Source organism: Jaculus jaculus, chromosome 2 (assembly GCF_020740685.1).
Source record: "Jaculus jaculus isolate mJacJac1 chromosome 2, mJacJac1.mat.Y.cur, whole genome shotgun sequence".
NCBI lineage: Eukaryota > Metazoa > Chordata > Mammalia > Rodentia > Dipodidae > Jaculus > Jaculus jaculus.
Genome location: NC_059103.1, coordinates 142,311,781 through 142,332,339, shown reverse-complemented (window position 1 = coordinate 142,332,339; position 20,559 = coordinate 142,311,781). Strand labels below are relative to the sequence as shown.

The 20,559-nt window shown below is 37.4% G+C and overlaps 1 protein-coding gene across 1 annotated transcript in view; it reads left to right on the top strand.

The window, feature by feature from the left end:
* Nucleotides 1-20,559, top strand: part of LOC101617186 (phospholipid-transporting ATPase ABCA3-like) — an 82,015-nt gene that overhangs the window by 6,489 nt on the left and 54,967 nt on the right. The window contains exons 3-5 of the mRNA XM_004653447.2: nt 12-139; nt 8,601-8,748; nt 12,480-12,739. Of these exons, the coding sequence (XP_004653504.2) occupies nt 12-139; nt 8,601-8,748; nt 12,480-12,739 (536 nt within the window). The remainder of the gene's footprint in view (nt 1-11; nt 140-8,600; nt 8,749-12,479; nt 12,740-20,559) is intronic.

Sequence of the window (20,559 nt, the reverse complement as noted above, 5' to 3'; positions counted from 1 at the left end):
TTTTTCCACAGTTGTAGGCTTTTCTACAGAAAAAAATTTTGAAGATTATGTTAAGAACCCCAAGAATTATGGACATGTTCTAGCTGCTATTGTGTTTGACCATGACTTCAAAAGCAGCCATGATCCCCTGCCACGTAAGGTGAGAAATATTTTCATGCAAACCTCATATTTGGCTTGTGGCTTCCAGAGACTCAGTGCAGTAGAAGTACCATTTCAATACCTAATAAACAAGGTAACAAACTTATGAAAGAGCTTGCTGCTTATCCGTGTTAGAAACTTGAATCCAAAGTTAGCTTACTTCAGTATCTGTGCTTTTATTTAGCCAATGTTTTGCTGTTTATTCCACCTACCATGCCTAATACATCAACTGGAAACCTAAGAAATAATCACAATCAAGGCTATTTATCTTTGCTAATGTATCTGTTATGGTAGGTGTCTCTAATTTTCAAAATTTCTAGTTTTAAATCTAGAAAATAATTTTGGCTTAGCTAAGCTGAACCAGAAGTAAGGCATCAACATATAGTGAGGCTGATTCTGAGAGCAATCCCTGTGGTAGTTTCAATCAGATGTTCCCCATAATCTCAAGTGTTCTGAATGCTTGGTCCCCAGCTGATGGATACTTAGAAGGTTAGCAGGGCTCACCTGCTAGAGGAGGTGTGTTGTTGGAGGTTGACTTTGATGTTTATTACCTCTAGTTTACTAGTGTTTGTTTGCTAATTCCCCATGGCTATTTTCCACCTGCAATAAAGAGGTGATGTCCATCCTCTATTCACACCACGCTTTTTCAAGCTATCATGAAACTTCCCCTTCTGACTGTAAGCTGAAATAAAACCTTTCCTCCTATCAACTGCTTTTTTTCCCCATGTGCTTTTCTTCCAGCAATAAGAACATAACTACAACAGAGAAAATTGATACCAGTGTAGTGTAGTCATTGCTGCTTGAAACCTTACTGTAGATTTTAGTCTTTCAGAACTGATTTGTGAAAGGAATATGGAAGGATTTGAAACCTGTAAGCAGACTTTGATGGACAATTCTGTTCAAAGTGTTATAGAACTAAATACAGAAACAATTGTGGACTGTGTAAACTTGGCTTATTAGTAGAAGAAAGAACTTTTTCTTAACTAGGTAAAGTTTATATGAGAGGCTTGCTGCATTCTGCCTGTTTTGTGAGATCTTGAGAAGGGTTGAGTTTTGAAGAGATGGTCTGGTCTGAAGTGATGGATGTGCCACAGAAATAAAAGTTGGGCAGGACACAGAAGCTCATGTTAGCTGCTTAAGAGATTTGCACCATTGGTATTGGGCTAGCTATTCTGCATTGGGACAGTGGGAAGAATTCTGACTCTTTTGAAAGTAGGGAGCCTGAAAGGAAAATGCTGAAGACATTTTCCTTCTGTTCAAGTTGGATTTATTTCCCCCTAGATTAGCAAATTTGGTGCCCTACCTAGTTGTGTGGGGGATATAACAAACGTAGGGAAGATAATGTCATTGAATTGCAGCGCAATTTGTTCTAAGGAAATGACCACTAGGTAATGTGAGGGCAGGGTTGCTGTAGTCCCTGTGTGAAGGACTGATGGAGCATGAAGATAAACCATGGGTTTCAGTGGACAGCCTAGGATTTTAGAGTTTCCAGGATTATAGAATGACCACTAAGGAGAGATGCCAACTTGAGATGAAGTTCTCTCTGGGCTGTGATCAGCCAAGCTGGGTGGGAAGAATTGAAACCCCAGAAATTTGGCCACTGTTAAGACATGGAGCTATAGAGTTTGATGCTTGTCCCTTTGGTTTTAGACTTTGTATTGGTTCAATCTTTCCTTGCTATGCCCACTGACATCTCTTTGTGTTGTGTTTTTATTGTTGTTGTTTGTTTTCTTGAGGCAACTCCAACAGACTGGCCTTTTTTATGAGACAGTGAGAGTGAGTGAGAGAGAAAGAGAGAGAGAGAGAGAATTGACACATCAGGACCTCCAGCCACTGTAATCAAACTCCAGACGTTTGTGCCACCTTGTGTTCATATGTGACCTTATACATGCATTAACTTGTGTATCTATCTTATGTGGGACCTGGAGAGTCAAACATGGGTCCTGAGGCTTCTCAGGCAAATGCCTTAACTATGGCACGATCTCTCCAGTCCCCCAGTGCCATCTTATGCAGTGTACTTACAGCACTGCAAGGTTTCTTTTTGGCCAAGATTTCAAATTTATCCACACTCCTCCTACAAATCAGTTCCAAAAGGCATCAACAATCCCACTTCTTGGTTCAGTTATTATTGTTGCAATCAGTTTCACATTGCTGACAGGAAACACCGACCAAGAGCTGCTTGTGGGAGGAAAGGGCTTACACACTCTAGGGGAATTCTGTGATGGCAGGAGAAAATGAGGGCATGAGCATGAGGGTGGACATCACCTCCTGGCCAACATCAGGTAGACCACAGGAGCAGGAGAGAGAACCAAACACTGCAAAAGGGAAGCAGGCTATGACACCCATAAGCCCAACCTAACAATATACTTCCTCCAGGAGGTGTCAATTCCTGAAATGCCACCAGTTGGGGATATAATTTTCAGAACATATAAGTTTATGGAGACAGTTAAATCAAACCACCACACCAGGTTATAAAAACTTAGGGTTGGAGGCTTGCATGAAAAGGTTTTTTTCTGGGGGTGGACCTTGAGGTTTATTAGCCCCTGGCTTGTTAACATTAGCTGGCTCACTCCCTTACTGATATTTTCCACCTGCTGTGTCAAAATAGTGATGGCCAGCCTCTGCTCATGCAGTGCTTTCCCCTACCACTATGGAACTTTTTACCTTTGAGACTATAAGCAGAAATAAAAACTTTCCTTCAAGCATCTGGTTTCTGTCAGGTGTTTTGTTTCTGCAATGAGAAGGTAACTACAACAGTCTGCAAGCAGAGAGATAGAGTCTGCTCTTAACTTGCATTAAAGAAAATGACCTAGGTCCAGCATATAGCAATATATAGAAGCAAAACTGGGAGTTCCTTGCATGGACAGAATGTGGGTGGATGCAAAGTTTGAGAGTGAGTAGGCTAGATGTATATCTGTGTAAATAAGTCAACATAATACACCACATAAATAAAATGAACAAGAACCACATGATCATCTCAATTGATACAGAAAAGGCCTTTTACAAAATACAACACCACTTCTTGATCAAAACACTGGAAAGAATAGGCATGGAGAGTTTATATGTCAACACAATAAAGGCTATATATAAAGTTCTTAAAGCCCAAATAGTACTTAATGGGGGAAAAACTCAAGGAGTTCCCACTGAGATCAGGAACAAGACATCCTCACACTCTCACCAATGCTCTTCAACATAGTACTAGAAGTACTATCCCAAACAATAAGACAGGAGATAGAAATAAAAGGAATTTGAGTAGGTGTGGTGGCACAGGCTTTTAACCCGGCACTCAAAAGGCAGAGGTAAGAGAATCACCATGAGTTGGAGGCCACCCTGAAACTACATAGTGAATTCCAGGTCAGCTTGAGCTAGAGTGAGCTTCTACTTCTAAAAACCAAAATAAATAAATGAATAAAATAAAAGGGATTCAAATTGGAAAGGAAGAAGTCAAATTAGCTCTATTTGCAGATGACATGATCCAATATACAAGTGATCTGAAAGTCTCCATCTCAAAACCTTTAAAAATGATAAATTCCTTCAGCAAAGTGTCAGTATATAAAAATCAATGCACAAAAAATCAGTAGTTTTTCTATATGCAAAAGACCAATATACAGAGAAGGAAATTAGTGAGTGTGTCCCATTTTCAATAGCAACAATGACAACAAAAAATACTTTGGAATAACACTAACCAAGGATGTGAAAGAACTACATAATGAAAACATAAAATCACTCAACAAAGAAATAGAGGAGAACTTTAGAAGATGGGAAAACCTCCTATGCTCCTGGATAGGTACAATTAATATTGTGAAAATGGCAATTCTACCAAATCAATATGAAGACTTAACACAATACCAATAAAAATGACAGCATCATTCTTCAGGGACTGGAAAAATGATCTCCAAATTCATATGGAGTGGTAAAATTCCTGGGATATCCAAAATATCCTCAGTTAAAAAGTAAGAGTGAAAGAAGAAAGAAACACTTCCAGTGGTTTCACCATACCTGATCTAAAGGCATATTACAAAGCCATTCTGTCAAAAACTGCATAGAACTGGCATAAAAACAGAAACATATACCAATGGAACAGAATTGAAGACCCAGACCTTAGGGTAAGCAACTACAGCTGCTTGCTGTTTGACACAGGTGCCAATAATGTAGACTAGAGAAAAGCCAGCATCTTCAGCAAATGATGTTGGACAAATTGGATTACCATATGTAGAAGACTGAAATTAGACCCACTCATTTCACCATACACAAAAATCAAGTCCAAATGGATTAAGGACCTTAATATAAGAACTAAAACTCTTCAACTACTGAAAGAAAAAAAAATAGGAAGGACTCTTCACTCTGTAGGACTTGGAAAAGACTTCCTGAACTAAACCCCAGTAGCCTGGAAAATTAAATAAGTACTCAACCAATGGGATCTCATGAAGCTAAAAAGCTTTTGCATATGCAAACATACCATAAGCATAAGAGCCAATAGATTACCCACTGAATGGGAGAAAATCTTTGCCAGCTATACCACTGGCAGAAACCTAATATCTAGAATCTACAAAGAACTCCAAAACCTAAACAATAAAACATCAAACAATCCACTCCAAAAGTGGGGCAGAGAACTAAATAGGGAGTTCTAAGAGGAAGAATTACAAATGGCTAACACACACTTAAGAAAATGTTCAACATACCTAAACATTAGGGAAATGCAAATTAAAATAACTATGAGATTCCACCTTACCCCAGTAAGGATAGCAAGCATACAAAAAATCAAATATCAAATAAAAACAAATGTTGGTGAAGCTGTGGAGAAATAGGAATACTCATTCCTTGTTGGTGGGAATGTAAGCTGGTACAACCCCTGTGGAAATCAATATGGAGACTCCTGAAAAGGATGAATATACAGTTACCAACTGACCCTCTTTTTCCCTTACTGGGCATTTGCCCTAAAAGCTCCATGCTTCAGTTCGGAGATATTTTCTCAACCCTGTTTATATCTGCTCAATTCATACTAGCTAAATACTAGATTCAACCCAGGTGCTCACCATTGGATAAATGGATAACCAAAAAGTGGTATATCTACATGATGGAAATCTCCTCAGTAGTAAGAAAAAATGACTCATTGAAAGTTGAGGAAAAATGGTCAACCTTGGAACAGATCATTCTAAGTGAAATTATTCAATCACAGAAAGACAACCGTTGCATTATTTCACTCATCTGTAGTTCCTAACCTGGATCAGCCTGAGTTACTGACATAAATGAATAGTATCTTGAGGCTTGGAGGGTATGGCTTGGGGAAGGGGAAGGGTGGGGGATGAATACAAAACTGAACCCAATTTGAACTGGTACCATAGAATCCTATATCTTGAAAATTAAACTAAGTGGTGGAATCCTCAAGAGGACCTTAGGGGGAGCACCTGAATCGAAGGGCCCTTGAGAGAGTGAGACAAAGCCTAACCTCAAATTTCTCCTCCTTCTCTTTTTTCTGCTCTTGCATTTTCTTTTTAAATTTCCCTTGGAGATATCCTGTAATTCCCTGTACCAGGATGTGGTCTACATCCACAATTAGCTCTTGATCAGAGAGATCTACTAGATTTCTTAAAACAAACAAGTCAGGTTCAGCCAAAGCACTTGATTACCCACCAGAGGTTAATGGTAAAATCCTACTACTGAAGACATCAAACTTTGCACACCCCAAAGACAGGCCTATTTGAAAACTGGAGGAGAGCCAGTCCCCAGACAATTAGCCCATCTAGTGTTGGAAGGTGCTACAGGAGCTACCAAGGGAAAGTGGCCACCATCTGTCCAAGCAATTCAAAGTCTAAGTGACTCAGAAGCAAACAACCTGACTTGATGCTCACACAAGTGCAATAGTGGGACAGAGCCATGGTGGGTAAAGAATTGCTCTTGGATTGGCTAACAGATCCACTCAGTGGAAAGGAAAACATATCTGGAATTAGGAAACAAGTCATAATCATACTGAAATAATGATTCTGCTTTCCATTGTCAAGGTCCCACTAACTTTAGACACTAAGAGGGTCTATACCCTTTAAATTCTCCCTAAATTATAATGGTTTTCCCATTTAACTGTTGCTGGCTTCATTCTTCCTTGGAGAATCTGCTTCTCTGCCTCAGATGGGAGCTGGACCTGAGGAAATAAATGACCCAGTTCACTCTTCCCCAGCCCCACCTGAAACCACAGAGGAATTGGGGAAATGAGCAAGAGTGCTGCTTTCTTAGTGACTCTGATATCAGCAAAAAGGTGATGGACAAAGATACTGAGGACACTCAACACATACCAAACCATAGATATAGAGGCTCGTAAGTGCCCATCACTGAAGTAGACTTAAAATGCTCTCAGCATGGCTTAAGGAATTTTGCAGAAGTGGGGACAAAAGATTGTTAGGACCACAAGTTGGCACATTTTGCACAGACACATTGCCCCCTCCCATAATGCATGAACCACATTCTCCATGAGGTTGACCTGCATCCCCAATGAGGAAGGCTACTTCAGAAAAGAGGCAGAGAAAAGGGAAAGGATGTGTTGTTTACATACTGAATATGTCCGTATCTAATAAAAATTACACAAGAGACAACAGGCAAGATGAAAAATGATTTCAATGGCAGAAACTCACCTTAACTTTATGATTTAAAAAGCTTTTGATTGTAAAACAAACTCAGCATTCCAAATTGCAATATATAACTTAAACTCCCCAAGTCAGAGTTATGTGATTTGCTCAAAAATGGAAGACAGAAGACTTTAATTAGACCTTTGCAATAGTTAATGAGACAAGGCTATAGCAAAAATGCAAAGTAAGGAGAGTTGGAATTGAACTAAAATTCTGAAATATTTAAAGATGCCCCTGATAGAGTCACCTTATATAGCAGGATTTGATAAACATTAGGAAACGTAGTAGAAGGAAATTTTTAATAAGTCAGTGATTGAGAAAATTGGTCGTTCCATGAATTAGTCAGTAGTGAAATTAGACTTTGGTGAGCTGATATGAGAAGCAATTTCTGGAGAAGTAACAATTCAAGGAATTGGACTTTCAGAAAATTGTTTTTTGGTGAGTTGACCTGCTTGTGACCACTAATTGGTAAATGAATGCAAAAATCATATCCCATCCTCCACAGTCTTTCTGGATAACCACCTCACCACAGGATATGCAGAACAGAGAAATGTTTTGTTTGTTTGTTTTTAAGTACTAAAAAGTGTGATTTGAAATTTTTATTCCATTGAAAGAGTTTCCTTTAAGCATATTTTAAAAAGTGCAATGAATAAAATCTTACAGCAAGTTCAAAACAATAAACTATGATTAGGATATAGGTACTTGTTAATGGAACCAAAAATAAGGGCACAAGTAAGGATGTAAGTTTCTTTTTACTGTTGCATCACCTTCTCGCTGGTTGTGCCTGTGTTATCGGTCCTCAGATTATGACTTTGTGTGCTGATGCTTATGTAGGGCCATCAGTGTGCAGAGAGCTTGGTCAGAATCTGCTGCATTTGGTACAATTTTGTGCTTAACCTTTCCTACCTTTGTATTGTTGGCTCCTTGACACTAGCCCTCCTCTCTGCTTCACTTGTTCCCTTTCTGAATGTGCTTGGACTCTACATGGTGTCTTCTCTCCACACACACCTTCATTCTTCCACCCTTCCATAATACTCTAACCATATCTCTCTATCACTGAATTAATAGTCAGTGTGTATCTATATTTCTCCTCAACTATGATTTGAGTTCTGTGTACAACCAGGGCTTTCCTTGGGTGTGTAATACATCCCTGAAAGTTTTGTCTGAAAACCAACATATGAATATGTATTTCTATAAATCTGCCCATCCCTACTGATCTTAACTAGTCTCACTTGTCTACATTTTGGCAACAATAAATTCATTAGTTGTGTCAGAAAGCTCTTTATCTCTGGTATAATAGACATTGAAGTTTACTAGGCTCTCCAGAATTAGTCATCTTTTCATTCCTTAAATTATACAACTTTTCAGAGTTATAACTTATTTCATGCCTCCTCTGTCCTCATATAAAATTTCTTCTTATGTTGTCATACCTATCCTTTTAGGATCTTTAGCTGACATAGTTGGTAGAGAAAATAATCTTTTTAAAAATATTTTATTTTAGTCAACTGTTAGCTCTCTGTCTAGGTAAAAGTACATTTATAATAATTAGTAAGTTGTTACTGAGTTTGCAGCCCATAACATATATTAAGGAATTGTTAACACTTTAAAATTCGTCCCATATGAAGAGAGGATTGATTGAACAGAAGTAGTCTTACATGCATTTAAAGTCTGAGTATGTCATATGCTTTCAGATATGTTTGTTCTTGCTTCCAAAATCTACTGAGATGCTTATGAACATATCCTAAGGAAAAAAATATCCCAAATATACTTTAACTTCTTTTTGTTTCTGATTCTTGCCTCCTTTTGCATTATGAATATTGTTTTAAATTCTGCCTCTTTTAGGTAAAATATTATTTGCGTTTTGCTACACATTTGATTTACCATGAAGAAAGCTTTATGGGTGAAGAAAGCTGGTTTATAGATTCTCTCTTTCCAACCATCCCTTCTTTAGGACCTAGAAACGTAATGCATGATGATGGGGGTAGCCCTGGTGAGTAGACCTTTAACCTAACTTTTCTTATTTTCCTTTGCATTTTATGATTGATGAGCTTATATTTCTTTAACCTTGTGGTAAATGCTATCTTTTAAACTGACCATTGGTGGATTTTTAAAAACACTTAAATACAAGGAAGCCTTATTCCTTTTCCCAGCTATGTGAGTGTATAACAAACTTAGTTTGTATTATTCTAGTGAAAAACTTAGACATCTGGACAATTCTAAAAATTTGCCAAAAGTGAAGTAGAAACCAAAATGCATATTAGAAGGAGAGTGCCTAACCCCACTGTGGTGGTTTGAATTGATGGCCCCCAATATGTTCATTATTTTTTTTATTGTTTATAGTTTGCATCTGCAGCCGCCTGACTGGAGGCAATGTCACTGGGTGTATCTTAAGGTGTTAGGTGTTAGGTCTTAGGTTTCAGATTTCAATCTAAAGATATGTAAAGTGTGCCTAGCAGGAGTTCCTAAAGTGTGCTGTGGCTTTTGACCTTTAGGCTTGTGCTCCTCTCTCTCTGCTTGGGTCTGTGAAGGCAGGCCTGCTTCTTCTGCCATTTATGAAACTTCCCCTGGAACTGTAAGTTTCAATAAATATCCCTACCTCCATAACTGTGACTGGTGTGGAAGTTCATCTCAGTGAACCTGAAGCCGGCTACTACAGAACTTGGTACCGGGAGTGGGGTGAGATGAACCTGACCATGTGGATGTTGATCACTTGGAACCTTTGTTTTGGAGGAATAGGCATGGACTTGGTGCTTGCAACTGAAGATGTCTTCTGGAGTGGTAAGCCAAGTTTTATGGACTATTCTGATAAGAGTCTGAGAATGCTGAGTGCAGATAGCATTGAACTTCAAGGCTTGGCTTATGAGCTTTCTAAGGGGAAGGAAAGACTGCAGAGGACTTTGTTGAAACTGGGATACTGACATAAGGGCTGGCTGCATCCTACTGCCCATGCCCAGAGAGTTTAATCAAGGTTAAATTTGTAATGGACTGATTTACTTGGCTAGAGATATTGGACTGAGAGATTTAAGATTTTAAGCTGGAAAACCTCAAACAAGTTAAAATTACAGGCACTGAGACTGGTTTTAGGTTACTGAATCTGCTATTGTCAAACACATTAGCAATATTAAAGGAAGATGGTCCAATTGCTTTACCATGGAAAGGATGCCTGAGGAAAGACTATCATAGAAATGCCCACACTTTTGAAAAGAGTTGACTGGAGAAGGAACCTGCTTTTCAAGGTTATGATTTGTTTTGTCTGTGATCTTAAGAATATGGCTGTGTCCTGCACACCAGGTATTGGTTTTAGAATACTGACAAATGTGAGCAGTGGTGATGAATTGGACATGGTTCTAGGAGCTGCTGCTGAGATGCAGCATGAGGCAGGGCATAATGCCCTGATAGGCTGAAAGAGCCTTTGGAAGATGGACCTTGGTTTGCATGAAGACCTCAAGATTTTTTGGATATACCAGGACTATGCAAGCACTACCATAGAGAATACTGTTGGCCTTAGATGGAAGTGTTCCCTGGTTACTCTGCTTAGCTGGAGGGGAAGAATTAGAAAATATGGAGACTGTCAGTCTTTGGTTGTATTGGACTTAAACTGCAGAAATTTGATGTTTCTTTGATGGTGGTTGAGTTTTCACTGTTTTAGTCTCTCCTTATGCTATGCCTTATACCAGTTGAAAATGTTTACTCTGTGCCTTTATATGTTAGAAATGTTTAACTTGTTTAATTTTACAGGTCTTAATATATTAAATTGGTCAAGACTGTGGGGTCCTTTGAAATTGAACTGAGTACAATTTACAATGTGTGATAGTTAAAAATGTATTGGGGGGACAGGGGCAGAATGTGGTAGTTTGAATGGATGGCCCTCAATATATTCATTTTCTATTGTTTGTAGTTTGTATCTACAGCTATCTGGCTGGAGGCAATGTCACTGGGCGGATCTTAAAGAGTGGTTGTAGGTTTCAGATTTCAATCTAAAGATATGTAACATGTGCCTAGCAGGAGTTCCTGAAGTGTGCTATGGTTTTTGACCTTTAGGCTTGTACTTCTCTCTCTCTGCTTGGACCTGTGAAGGCAGGTCAGCTTCTCCTGCCATATATGGAACTTCCCCTGGAACTGTAAGCTTCAATAAATATCCCTTCCTCCATAACTGTGTCTGGTTTGAAAGTTCATCTCAATGAACCTGAAGCTGTCTGCTACATCCATTAACTAGTCTTATTGTGTTAGCCAAGTAAAGACTGTAATCCTAGATGGAAATCCTTTAAAATTGGGGGAGTAGGGGGTGTTAATAGAAAGAATATAAATGGAAGTGCTATTTTTAAAATCAAGGGGTAGGAAACAATTTAATTCCCAGTTGATGGGACTATATAAAAATTCCTTAGAGTAGAATGCCAGATAAAATTTGTAAAATATCCCCTCCTATTGAGTATGTCTGCTCTTAGCACCTTGTTTTCAAAGACTATTTGGATGGTTTAAAAAAAAAATAGCAACTTAGTAATAGAGAAAGCTGGCAGATACTATCTTAGCATAGTGGCATTATGTTGATGTCAAATATTTGTGGTAAAGCTGGGTGTGGTGGCACATGCCTTTAATCCCAGCACTCAGGAGGCAGAGGTAGGAGGATCACCATGAGTTCGAGGCCACCCTGAGACTACTGTGAATTCCGGGTCAGCCTGAGCTAGAGTGAGACCCTACCTAAAAAAAAATTAAAAAAAAAATGTGGTATAATTAAATAAAGAGGGTGATTCACTAAACTAGTTTCCTTTCCTAAAATGTATCCCTAAATTATTAATGAACAAGCACTGAAAAACCCAAACTGGGGAAACAAGTGATGAAAATAAGGAAAGAATGAGAAACTTCCACAGAATAGAGATGATAGAGGCCATGAGTAACCACAACAAACAGCGAGATCCTGGAACAGAAAAAGAGTATTGGGGAAAAGTGGTAGGAATGCAAATAAAACTTATGTAAATTATAAATAGCATTGCATCATTGTTAACTCATTAGCTTTCAGAAATGTATAATGGTAAGGTAGGACATGATGTCAAGTAAGCTTGGCATAGGACACAAAGCAGTATTTCTCAGTCTTATTATTATTGTTCTTTTAAGAGCCTCATGGGATGTTTTTTAAAGCTAGTCCTTCCCCATCAGGAAACTTAAGATCACAGATTTATGTCTGTTAATACTGTGGCTCCCTTGGAGTGATATAACCTCCAACTGAGAATGTGTGAGATGTGGTCATTCTCTGTACTGCCTGTGCAACATTTCTTTCTCATTAATTCTATTCAGCAAATTACTAAGTGTTCTAGTGTGAATCAGAAAAAAAGAATATGCAACTCATTAGGCAAAACAGAGTGAAATTATCTTTATTTCATAGATAACAGACAAGTTCATTGTGAATTGATATGGACAAACTTGTAGCCACTCTGAATTTTAGATGATGATAAGAGCCTAGTTATAATTAACTATTTCTTCCTTTTTACATGCAGTCATGCATCACTCCACAAGGGAATAAGATCATAGAAGAACATTAGTAAGCATTGCCCATTATTACTGATTACTATCATGACTATGTAGACTAAGGTGGCTATATCACTTGTTCATAGATTTATATATGCTGTTTTATAATACATAACTGTACACTCACCGAGTTTTCTCTTTGTTTGGCTCAGCTGTTTTTGGCCCATGTTACTTATCAATCTTTGGTTTTTCACTTAGGGTACATCAGTGAAGGGTTCCTGGCTGTGCAACATGCTTTGGATAAAGCTATCATGCTACATCATGGCGGCCCTGCTGCAAAGTCACTCTTTGATGAAGTTTCAGTTCTTGTTGAGAGATTTCCATATCCTCTACATCAATTTGATCTCTTCTCTATACTTGCTAATATTTTCATCCCTCTAGCAATGGTCTGTATCTTCTGTATAAACCATCTTACCTTAGTTCAGTCCATTGTGTCGGAAAAGGAAAAACAATTGAAGGTAACCCTCCTTTCCTTGTGGGAGACAGAGATTCCATAGAAATTTTTGAATCTATGGGGAAATTTTATGTAGAGTGTTGGGTTATTTCTACGGTCAAATCTGGTAGATGGTTATATATCAGTAGCATGCACTTTTGTTCTTGGAAATTCTTTATACTTTTGTATTTATCAGAATCCTTTGTATGTTTTAAGTTTTACCTCATAGAAAAAATACTCAATAATATTACACATAAAATTTACATATCAAATACCTTAAAATTCACTGAGGTAACCTCAGACATCCAGATAAATTTAAATACAATCCCAGCATCATATGATTCCCTAATTTATGTTTTTTTATAATCAAGTTCTGGTCTCTTTCCTTTTTGTTAAACTTTGTTTTATTTTTATTTATTTATTTGAGAGCAACAGACAGAGAGAGAAAGAGGTAGAGAGAGAGAGAGAGAGAGAAAGAAAGAAAATGGGTGCACCAGGGCCTCCAGCCACTGCAAAGGAACTCCAAATGCGTGCACTCCTTTGTGCATCTGGCTAACGTGGGTCCTGGGTAATTGAGCCTCAAACGGGGGTCCTTAGGCTTCATAGGCAAGCACTTAATTGCTAAGACATCTCTCCAACCCTGGCCTCTTTCTTCACATGTGTGGGTGCTATATGCCTTAATGTGTGTATGAAAATGTTCCTCTACCATGCAGAGGCGATAAGAAAATGTCCTACTCTTCATTCATGTTTCCATAAGATGGATTCTCTCAATGTCATTTTTTTTTTAAAACGACTAGGTTAATAGGTGTGTGAGATCATACTCAATTATTGAAGTAGGTAAACAGCTGCAGGATTGGAATCAGAGCTAATGAGGCTCACTTAAGTTTTCGTGCTTATGTGCAAATGTTCTTACTCTCTGAGCCATCTCTTCATTCTCAGTTTCTATCATCTGAGTGTGTGTGTGTATAGGTATGTGTCTGTCTGTCTTTGTATAATTTTTTTCATTTAGGCATCTTGGTCCAGAGAATGTGATGTCTAGCCAGAGACAATCTACACATCATCTATTTAATCAATGATTGATTTAATGATTGTTTGTTTATAATAGATTTATAAAGTGCCTCTTTTATTTCAGGAAAGCAGATAAACCATAGGTTAGAATTCAGACTTTATCACTCATTAATTTTTATCACGTGACATAAGCTTCTTATGTAAATTGAGATTAATACCTATCATTTTGGGTTTACATGATTCTAAATACTATGTTGTGCAAAAGTTTTTAATTTCCAAATGATCCAAACCTACTATTGGGTAGCATAAACAAGGAAACATGTGTACAATGTTACAGTGCCTAGCATTTTCTGAGTGCTCAGTAATAGACAAGTATCTGCTAAGGCCATGAATTTCTCCATTTCATGTGTCTCTGTATATTGTGGGCCATACCAGTTTTTGCCACTTCTTTCTTCATGGAAGCACCACCTAAAACATCAGATTCACATTTTTTATGATCTAGCTCACTCACTCCAAACCTTCTCACATAAACCTTATCTGTCATCTTGTCTCCTAATTTACCTTAAACATGGTTGCAAGGGTATTGTTCTGTCAGACAATTTGGACCATTTCAGAGATGGGTTTATGTTGTCCTGTTGAAAAGAATACATTGAAGGATCAAGGTTTGGAGCTTACTACTTCCTACTTTATGGATGCGCAGGAATTCCATTTTCTTTTAGACAACGTTAATGGATTATTTTAAAGTTAGGCTTATGTTTCCATCATTAAATTTTCCTTCATTTTCTGTTTAATGAGCACACAGTTATCATTTTGCTTCCCCTTTTGTAACTGCTATCTTCTTTATGTTTCTCTTTAATTATCCACTATAAATTAACAATTTTTCCCTGTGATCCTAGATCATGCCATACAAACAAACTTCAGGAAAGCAAAAGAAACATGAATGTGGTTAAATGGACTTTATTGTTAAGAAAGTGTCATGACCTGTAAAGAAATAAGTCACTTTCAGCATTCTTGGATTCCCTTCTATATGTTCCAACATACTATCTCAATTGGGTACATTCACTTGAGTTCTGAAATCATGAATTTGTTATTTTTTAACTTGATATAAATGCAAACATGTGCTGTGTTATTTTGTGCCTGTTGACACAAAAGACACAGCTCTCACCACAAGGGGGGTAAAAGATAGTTTATTCTGGAGCCAATATGAATGGCCATGGCCTGGGAACACAGATTCAGGTTATCCCAAATTCCATGTTCCAACATGTTAAGATTTCATGAATGTTTTACAGTTATAGAACAAAAGAAAGTCATAAATCAATGCACTTTTCAAATACATTGGCTGACCATCAGGTATGTGGGTTATGGCAAAGGGGAGAACTCTCTAACACAGGCCTCAGATGCTATCTGATGATGTGCTTAGCCCTTGGGCTGGTGGAAGCTAATAGTCTGTTCTTACATTCCAAAAGTATTACTCCTGATCCATAGTCACCAGGATTTTAGGTCTGACACAGAAGTGGATAAAAAAAGGCTATTAAGGGGTTAAAGTAGCACAAAGTAATCTGACTCTGACTTGCAAAATTCCATCTCTTCGTGATCACAGGAGTTGTATCAGACCACTCAGCCTTGCTTGAAGTAAGTGTAACTGATGCAGGGCTTTTCTGGGAACTTTAGTTTACATATCTGTGTGGCCTAAATGGTTCATTATTGAAGCTAGTCAAATGTGAAGTGGCATGGGGTTTAGGAGGATGGAATACAATCGAAAGACAAGATTGTCCTTAGCTCCTTAGCTAGAAACAAAGACAGGTTTAGAGCTACAGGTGCATTAAGTTCTATCCTCACTTATAGGTACTGTGTCCAACTTCCCATTGTACTATAGCTTGAATTTGTACTCCCCTATTTTTGTGTGAAGTTTTTTTTTTTTTTTTTTTTTACAGATTTTTGGGCCATTTATATATTCTGCTTAGTGGAGTATCTTTTCAGATAGACCTCCTATCCCATTTATTATCTGTTTTGATTAGGCATCCATTGACTAGTGTGATTGGAGTATGTTACTTTGCTGTTTAAGATATATTGCAGATGTCTTTTCCTATTTGCTTTTGCAGTCATACTGGGACCCTTTTATAAAAACATTTTCTGTTTTAATCTGAGACATATGCTGATCCTTCCATCTATTTTAGAGTTTTTTTTATTCACCTCTGATATGTAGCATTTATTTCTCCTAACTGAAAAATTGTATATATTTAACCCATATTTTTACACTGCTATCACCTGGCAGCTACCATATTACTCTTCTGTGTGTAAGAGCTTAGCTATTTTGCATTACATATATAATTTGATATTGTGGGGTACTTTTCATCAAGATTGAGGGTGAACATATTAAATTTAATGTAGAGGTATTGCTTAAGTAGCTATAAAACATACTAATAACTGGGGGCTAACTCCACAATGCACGACCCATTTTCATTAACAAGGAGGGTCTAATGGGAGGGGGTAGATCACAGATGAGCCTAAATAATGGTACCAAACTGCCTGTATTCACTGAAATGAAAACTAATAAATTAAATTAAAAAAAAGTAGCTATAAAATGAATATCAATGTCAATGGAAGAAAGAAAAGGGGTGAGAATAAGTAAAGGGGGTGTGAAAAAGGGATATTAAAAGAAAATACAGGCCAGAGAAGATGGCTTAGCAGTTAAGGCTTTTACCTGAAAAGCCAAAGAACCCTGGTTTGATTCCCCAGGACTCATGTAAGCCAGATGCACAAGGTGGTGCATGCATCTGGAGTTCACTTGCAGTGGGTAAAGGCCCTGGTGCACCCATTTTCTTTCTTTCTTTCTCCCCCCCCCATCTCTCTCTCTCTGTACCTCTACCTCTTTATCTCTCAATTTCCTTGCAAGAGTGACAAAGAGAACACATGCAACACATGTTAGGACAGACATGACCATTATTACAGAGTCTACAAAATATTAAGATGATACCTTGCCCATAAGTTTGAAAAGCTTAGATGAAATGGGTAAAATTGTTTAAAGACAAACTTACCTAAAAGATGGGTAAATTTTACATCATTATGCCAGTTAAGGAAATCCATACATAAAATTCTTTACATGAAGATCATTATAGATCCCTATGTCTCCACTAGGAATAATTCCAAACATTTGGGAAAAAATAGTACTCACTCTACACTAAGTAGTTAACAAAATAGAATGAGATGCTACCTAACTCTATGAGGCTAATAGTACACTGGAAATAAAATAATAATATGTAAGTTAAAAGAATTCATAACTTAGTATCACTCATGAACATAGAACTAAACCTGATAATTAGCAAGTCAAATTCATGTCTGTATAAACTAGTCAATAACATAGCAATGCATCAAGACTTGGTGGACCTTTATCCCTCTTTAGCAAGGTTAGATTAACTTTAGGAAAGGAGTCAATGTCATTCATATTGCTGACATATAGAGAAAAAAATCCAGGTGATAACTGAAATGCTAATCTAAGATCACAAATATCCCATTAGGTTTTTTTATCCTCCCTAAAAGAAATAAAAGTTTTATGACTTTAAATTTTCTTTTTTTAATTTTTAAAGTTTTTATTAGCATTTTCCATGATTATAAAAAAAAATCCCATGGTAATTCCCTCCCTCCCCACCACCCACACTTTCCCCTTTGAAATTCCATTCTCCATCATATTACCTCCCTATCACAATCATTGTACTTACATATATACAATATCAACCTAGTAAGTACCCTCCTCCCTTCCTTTCTCTTCTCTTTATGTCTTCTTTTTAACTTACTGGCCTCTGCTACTAAGTATTTTCATTCTCACACAGAAGCCCAGTCATCTGTAGCTAGGATCCACATATGAGAGAGAACATGTGGCGCTTGGCTTTCTGGGCCTGGGTTACCTCACTTAGTGTAATCCTTTCCAGGTCCATCCATTTTTCTGCAAATTTCATAACTTCATTTTTCTTTACCACTGAGTAGAACTCCATTGTATAAATGTGCCACATCTTCATTATCCACTCATCAGATGAGGGACATTTAGGCTGGTTCCATTTCCCAGCTATTATAAATTGAGCAGCAATAAACATGGTTGAGCACGTATTTCTAAGGAAATGAGATGGATATATGCCTAGGAGTGCTATAGCTGGGTCATATGGTAGATCAATCTTTAGCTGTTTTAGGAACCTCCACACTGATTTCCACGATGGCTGGATCAGATTGCATTCCCACCAGCAATGTAGAAGGGTTCCTGTTTTTCCACATCCCCGCCAACATTTATGATCATTTGTATTCCTGATGGTAGCCAATCTGACAGGAGTGAGATGGTATCTCAATGTAGTTTTAATCTGCATTTCCCTGATGGCTAGTGACAGAACATTTTTTTAGATGCTTATGTGCCATTCGTATTTCTTCCTTTGAGAACTCTCTCTTTAGCTCCATAGCCCATTTTTTTATTGGCTTGTTTGATTCCTTATTATTTAACTTTTTGAGTTCTTTGTATATCCTAGATATTAATCCTCTATCAGATATATAGCTGGCGAAGAATTTTTCCCATTCTGTAGGTTGCCTCTTTGCTTTTTTCACTGTGTCCTTTGCAGAGCAAAATCTTTGTAATTTCATGAGGTCCCAGTAATTAATCTGTGGTTTTATTGCCTGAGCAATTGGGGTTGTATTCAGAAAGTCTTTGCCAAGACCAACATGTTGAAGGGTTTCCCCTACTTTTTCCTCTAGCAGTTTCAGAGTTTCTGCTCTGATGTTAAGGTCTTTAATCCATTTGGACTTAATTCTTGTGCATGGAGAGAGAGAAGAATCTATTTTCATCCTTCTACAGATATTTATCCAGTTTTCCCAACACCATTTGCTGAAGAGGCTGTCTTTTCTCCAATGAGTATTTTGGGCATTTTTATCGAATATCAGGTGGCTGTAGCTACTTGGGCTTACATCTGGGTCCTCTATTCTGTTCCACTGATCTACATGTCTATTTTTGTGCCAGTGCCATGCTGTTTTTGTTACTATGGCTCTATAGTATAGGTTAAAATCAGGTATGGTGATACCACCAGCCTTATTTTTGTTGCTCAGTAATATTTTAGATATTCGAGGTTTTTTGTGATTCCAAATGAATTTTTGGATTGTTTTTTTCTATTTCCATGAAGAATGCTTTTGGAATTTTGATAGGGATTGCATTAAATGTGTAGATTGCTTTCGGTAAGATTGCCATTTTCACAATATTGATTCTTCCAATCCAGGAACAGGGGATGTTTTTCCACTTTCTAGTGTCTTCTGCAATTTCTCGCTTGAGTGTTTTAAAGTTCTCATTGTAGAGATTCTTTACTTCATTTTGTTCTATGATGATTACTGAGTTAATTATATTCACTATGTAAGATAAGTTCCCATATTTTTTTCTAATTTTTGTTTGATTTATTTGTTGTTGTTGTTTTGAGATAAGGTCTCACATTACAAGGCTAGTTTTGTACTTGTAGTAAACCTCTTGCCTATGCCTCTCAGGAACTGGGATCAATGGCATGCATCACTATACATAGTCTAAGTTTTATTTTTTTTCATCATTTTTGCACGTTAATATCCCACACCACTTCTTAAAAAGGCCTTTCTCATTGAGTTTTCTGAGTGTCTTGATAGGTCATTAGGCAAACTAGGGAGAGTGTATAAATAAAGTGTATTATCTCCTTATGCCAGTACAACATTGTGCTTCTATTAGGGACTTTGATATATGAATATTTAATAATACTCTTGTATTGTTGTCCTCTTTTGTCCCCTCTCTCCCATCCTCATTCAACGGAGGACCGTCTACTTTCTAGGTAGTCCTTTCTCTATTTTGCTGTCTTATTCCTATACTTTAAGGGTTTGTGTTTTGTTCTACTTTGAACAATCTAAATGAACATCTAGATGTAGGATAATTTCTAGACTCTCTATTTTATCCCCTTTTTCAACTGATCTAGTTGCCTAACCATATGCAAAAACCACAGAACCCTTGTTATAGGTTTGTAGTATTTCTTTTTTTAACTGGCAAATGTGGAATTTGTTGTAACTCTCAAAATCATAATAGCAGTGATGCAAAAATGATCACAAGAAATTGGCATGAAGGAATTTTAGATGAAAGGTATTACAAACTTTCAGTAAGAAAGACTACATTCTGGTGATTTATGACACAGAAAGCTACCTGTACAATATTTTGAAATTGCATAGAGTTAAGCCCTCCAATTTTGTTATTTTTTTAAAAGATTATTTTGGCTTTTCTGTGCCTGTGTAAATTTTGGTATGTGTTTGTTACTGATAAGCAAAAAATTTGGAAAGGGGGCTGGAGAGATGGCTTATCAGTTAAGCGCTTGCCTATGAAGGTTAAGGACCCCGGTTCAAGGCTCGATTCCCCAGGACCAACGTTAGCCTGATGCACAAGGGGGTGCACATGTCTGGACTTTGTTTGCAGTGGCTGGAGGTCCTGGCATGCCCTTTCTCTTTGCCTTTTCCTGTCTCTCTCTCTCTCTCTCTCTCTTTCTCTCTCTCTGTTGCTCTCAAATAAATAAATAAAAATAAACATTTTTTTTTTTAAATTTTGGTAGGGATTATTTAACCTGTGGATCAGTTTGAAGGATCCACCATCTTAATACTATTAGCTGTTATGAGTCATGTGAATGAGTTATCTTTGCATTTACTTAGGCTTTCTTTCATTACATTCAGCCATGTCTTTTAGTTTTATATGTACAAGACTTATATTTCTTAGTTAATTGCTCATTAAAATTACTTAAGTCTGATTTAACATTGAGCTCATGAGAAGCTCAACAGAACCCTGTGTTAGTTTGTGCTCTATGAAACTGT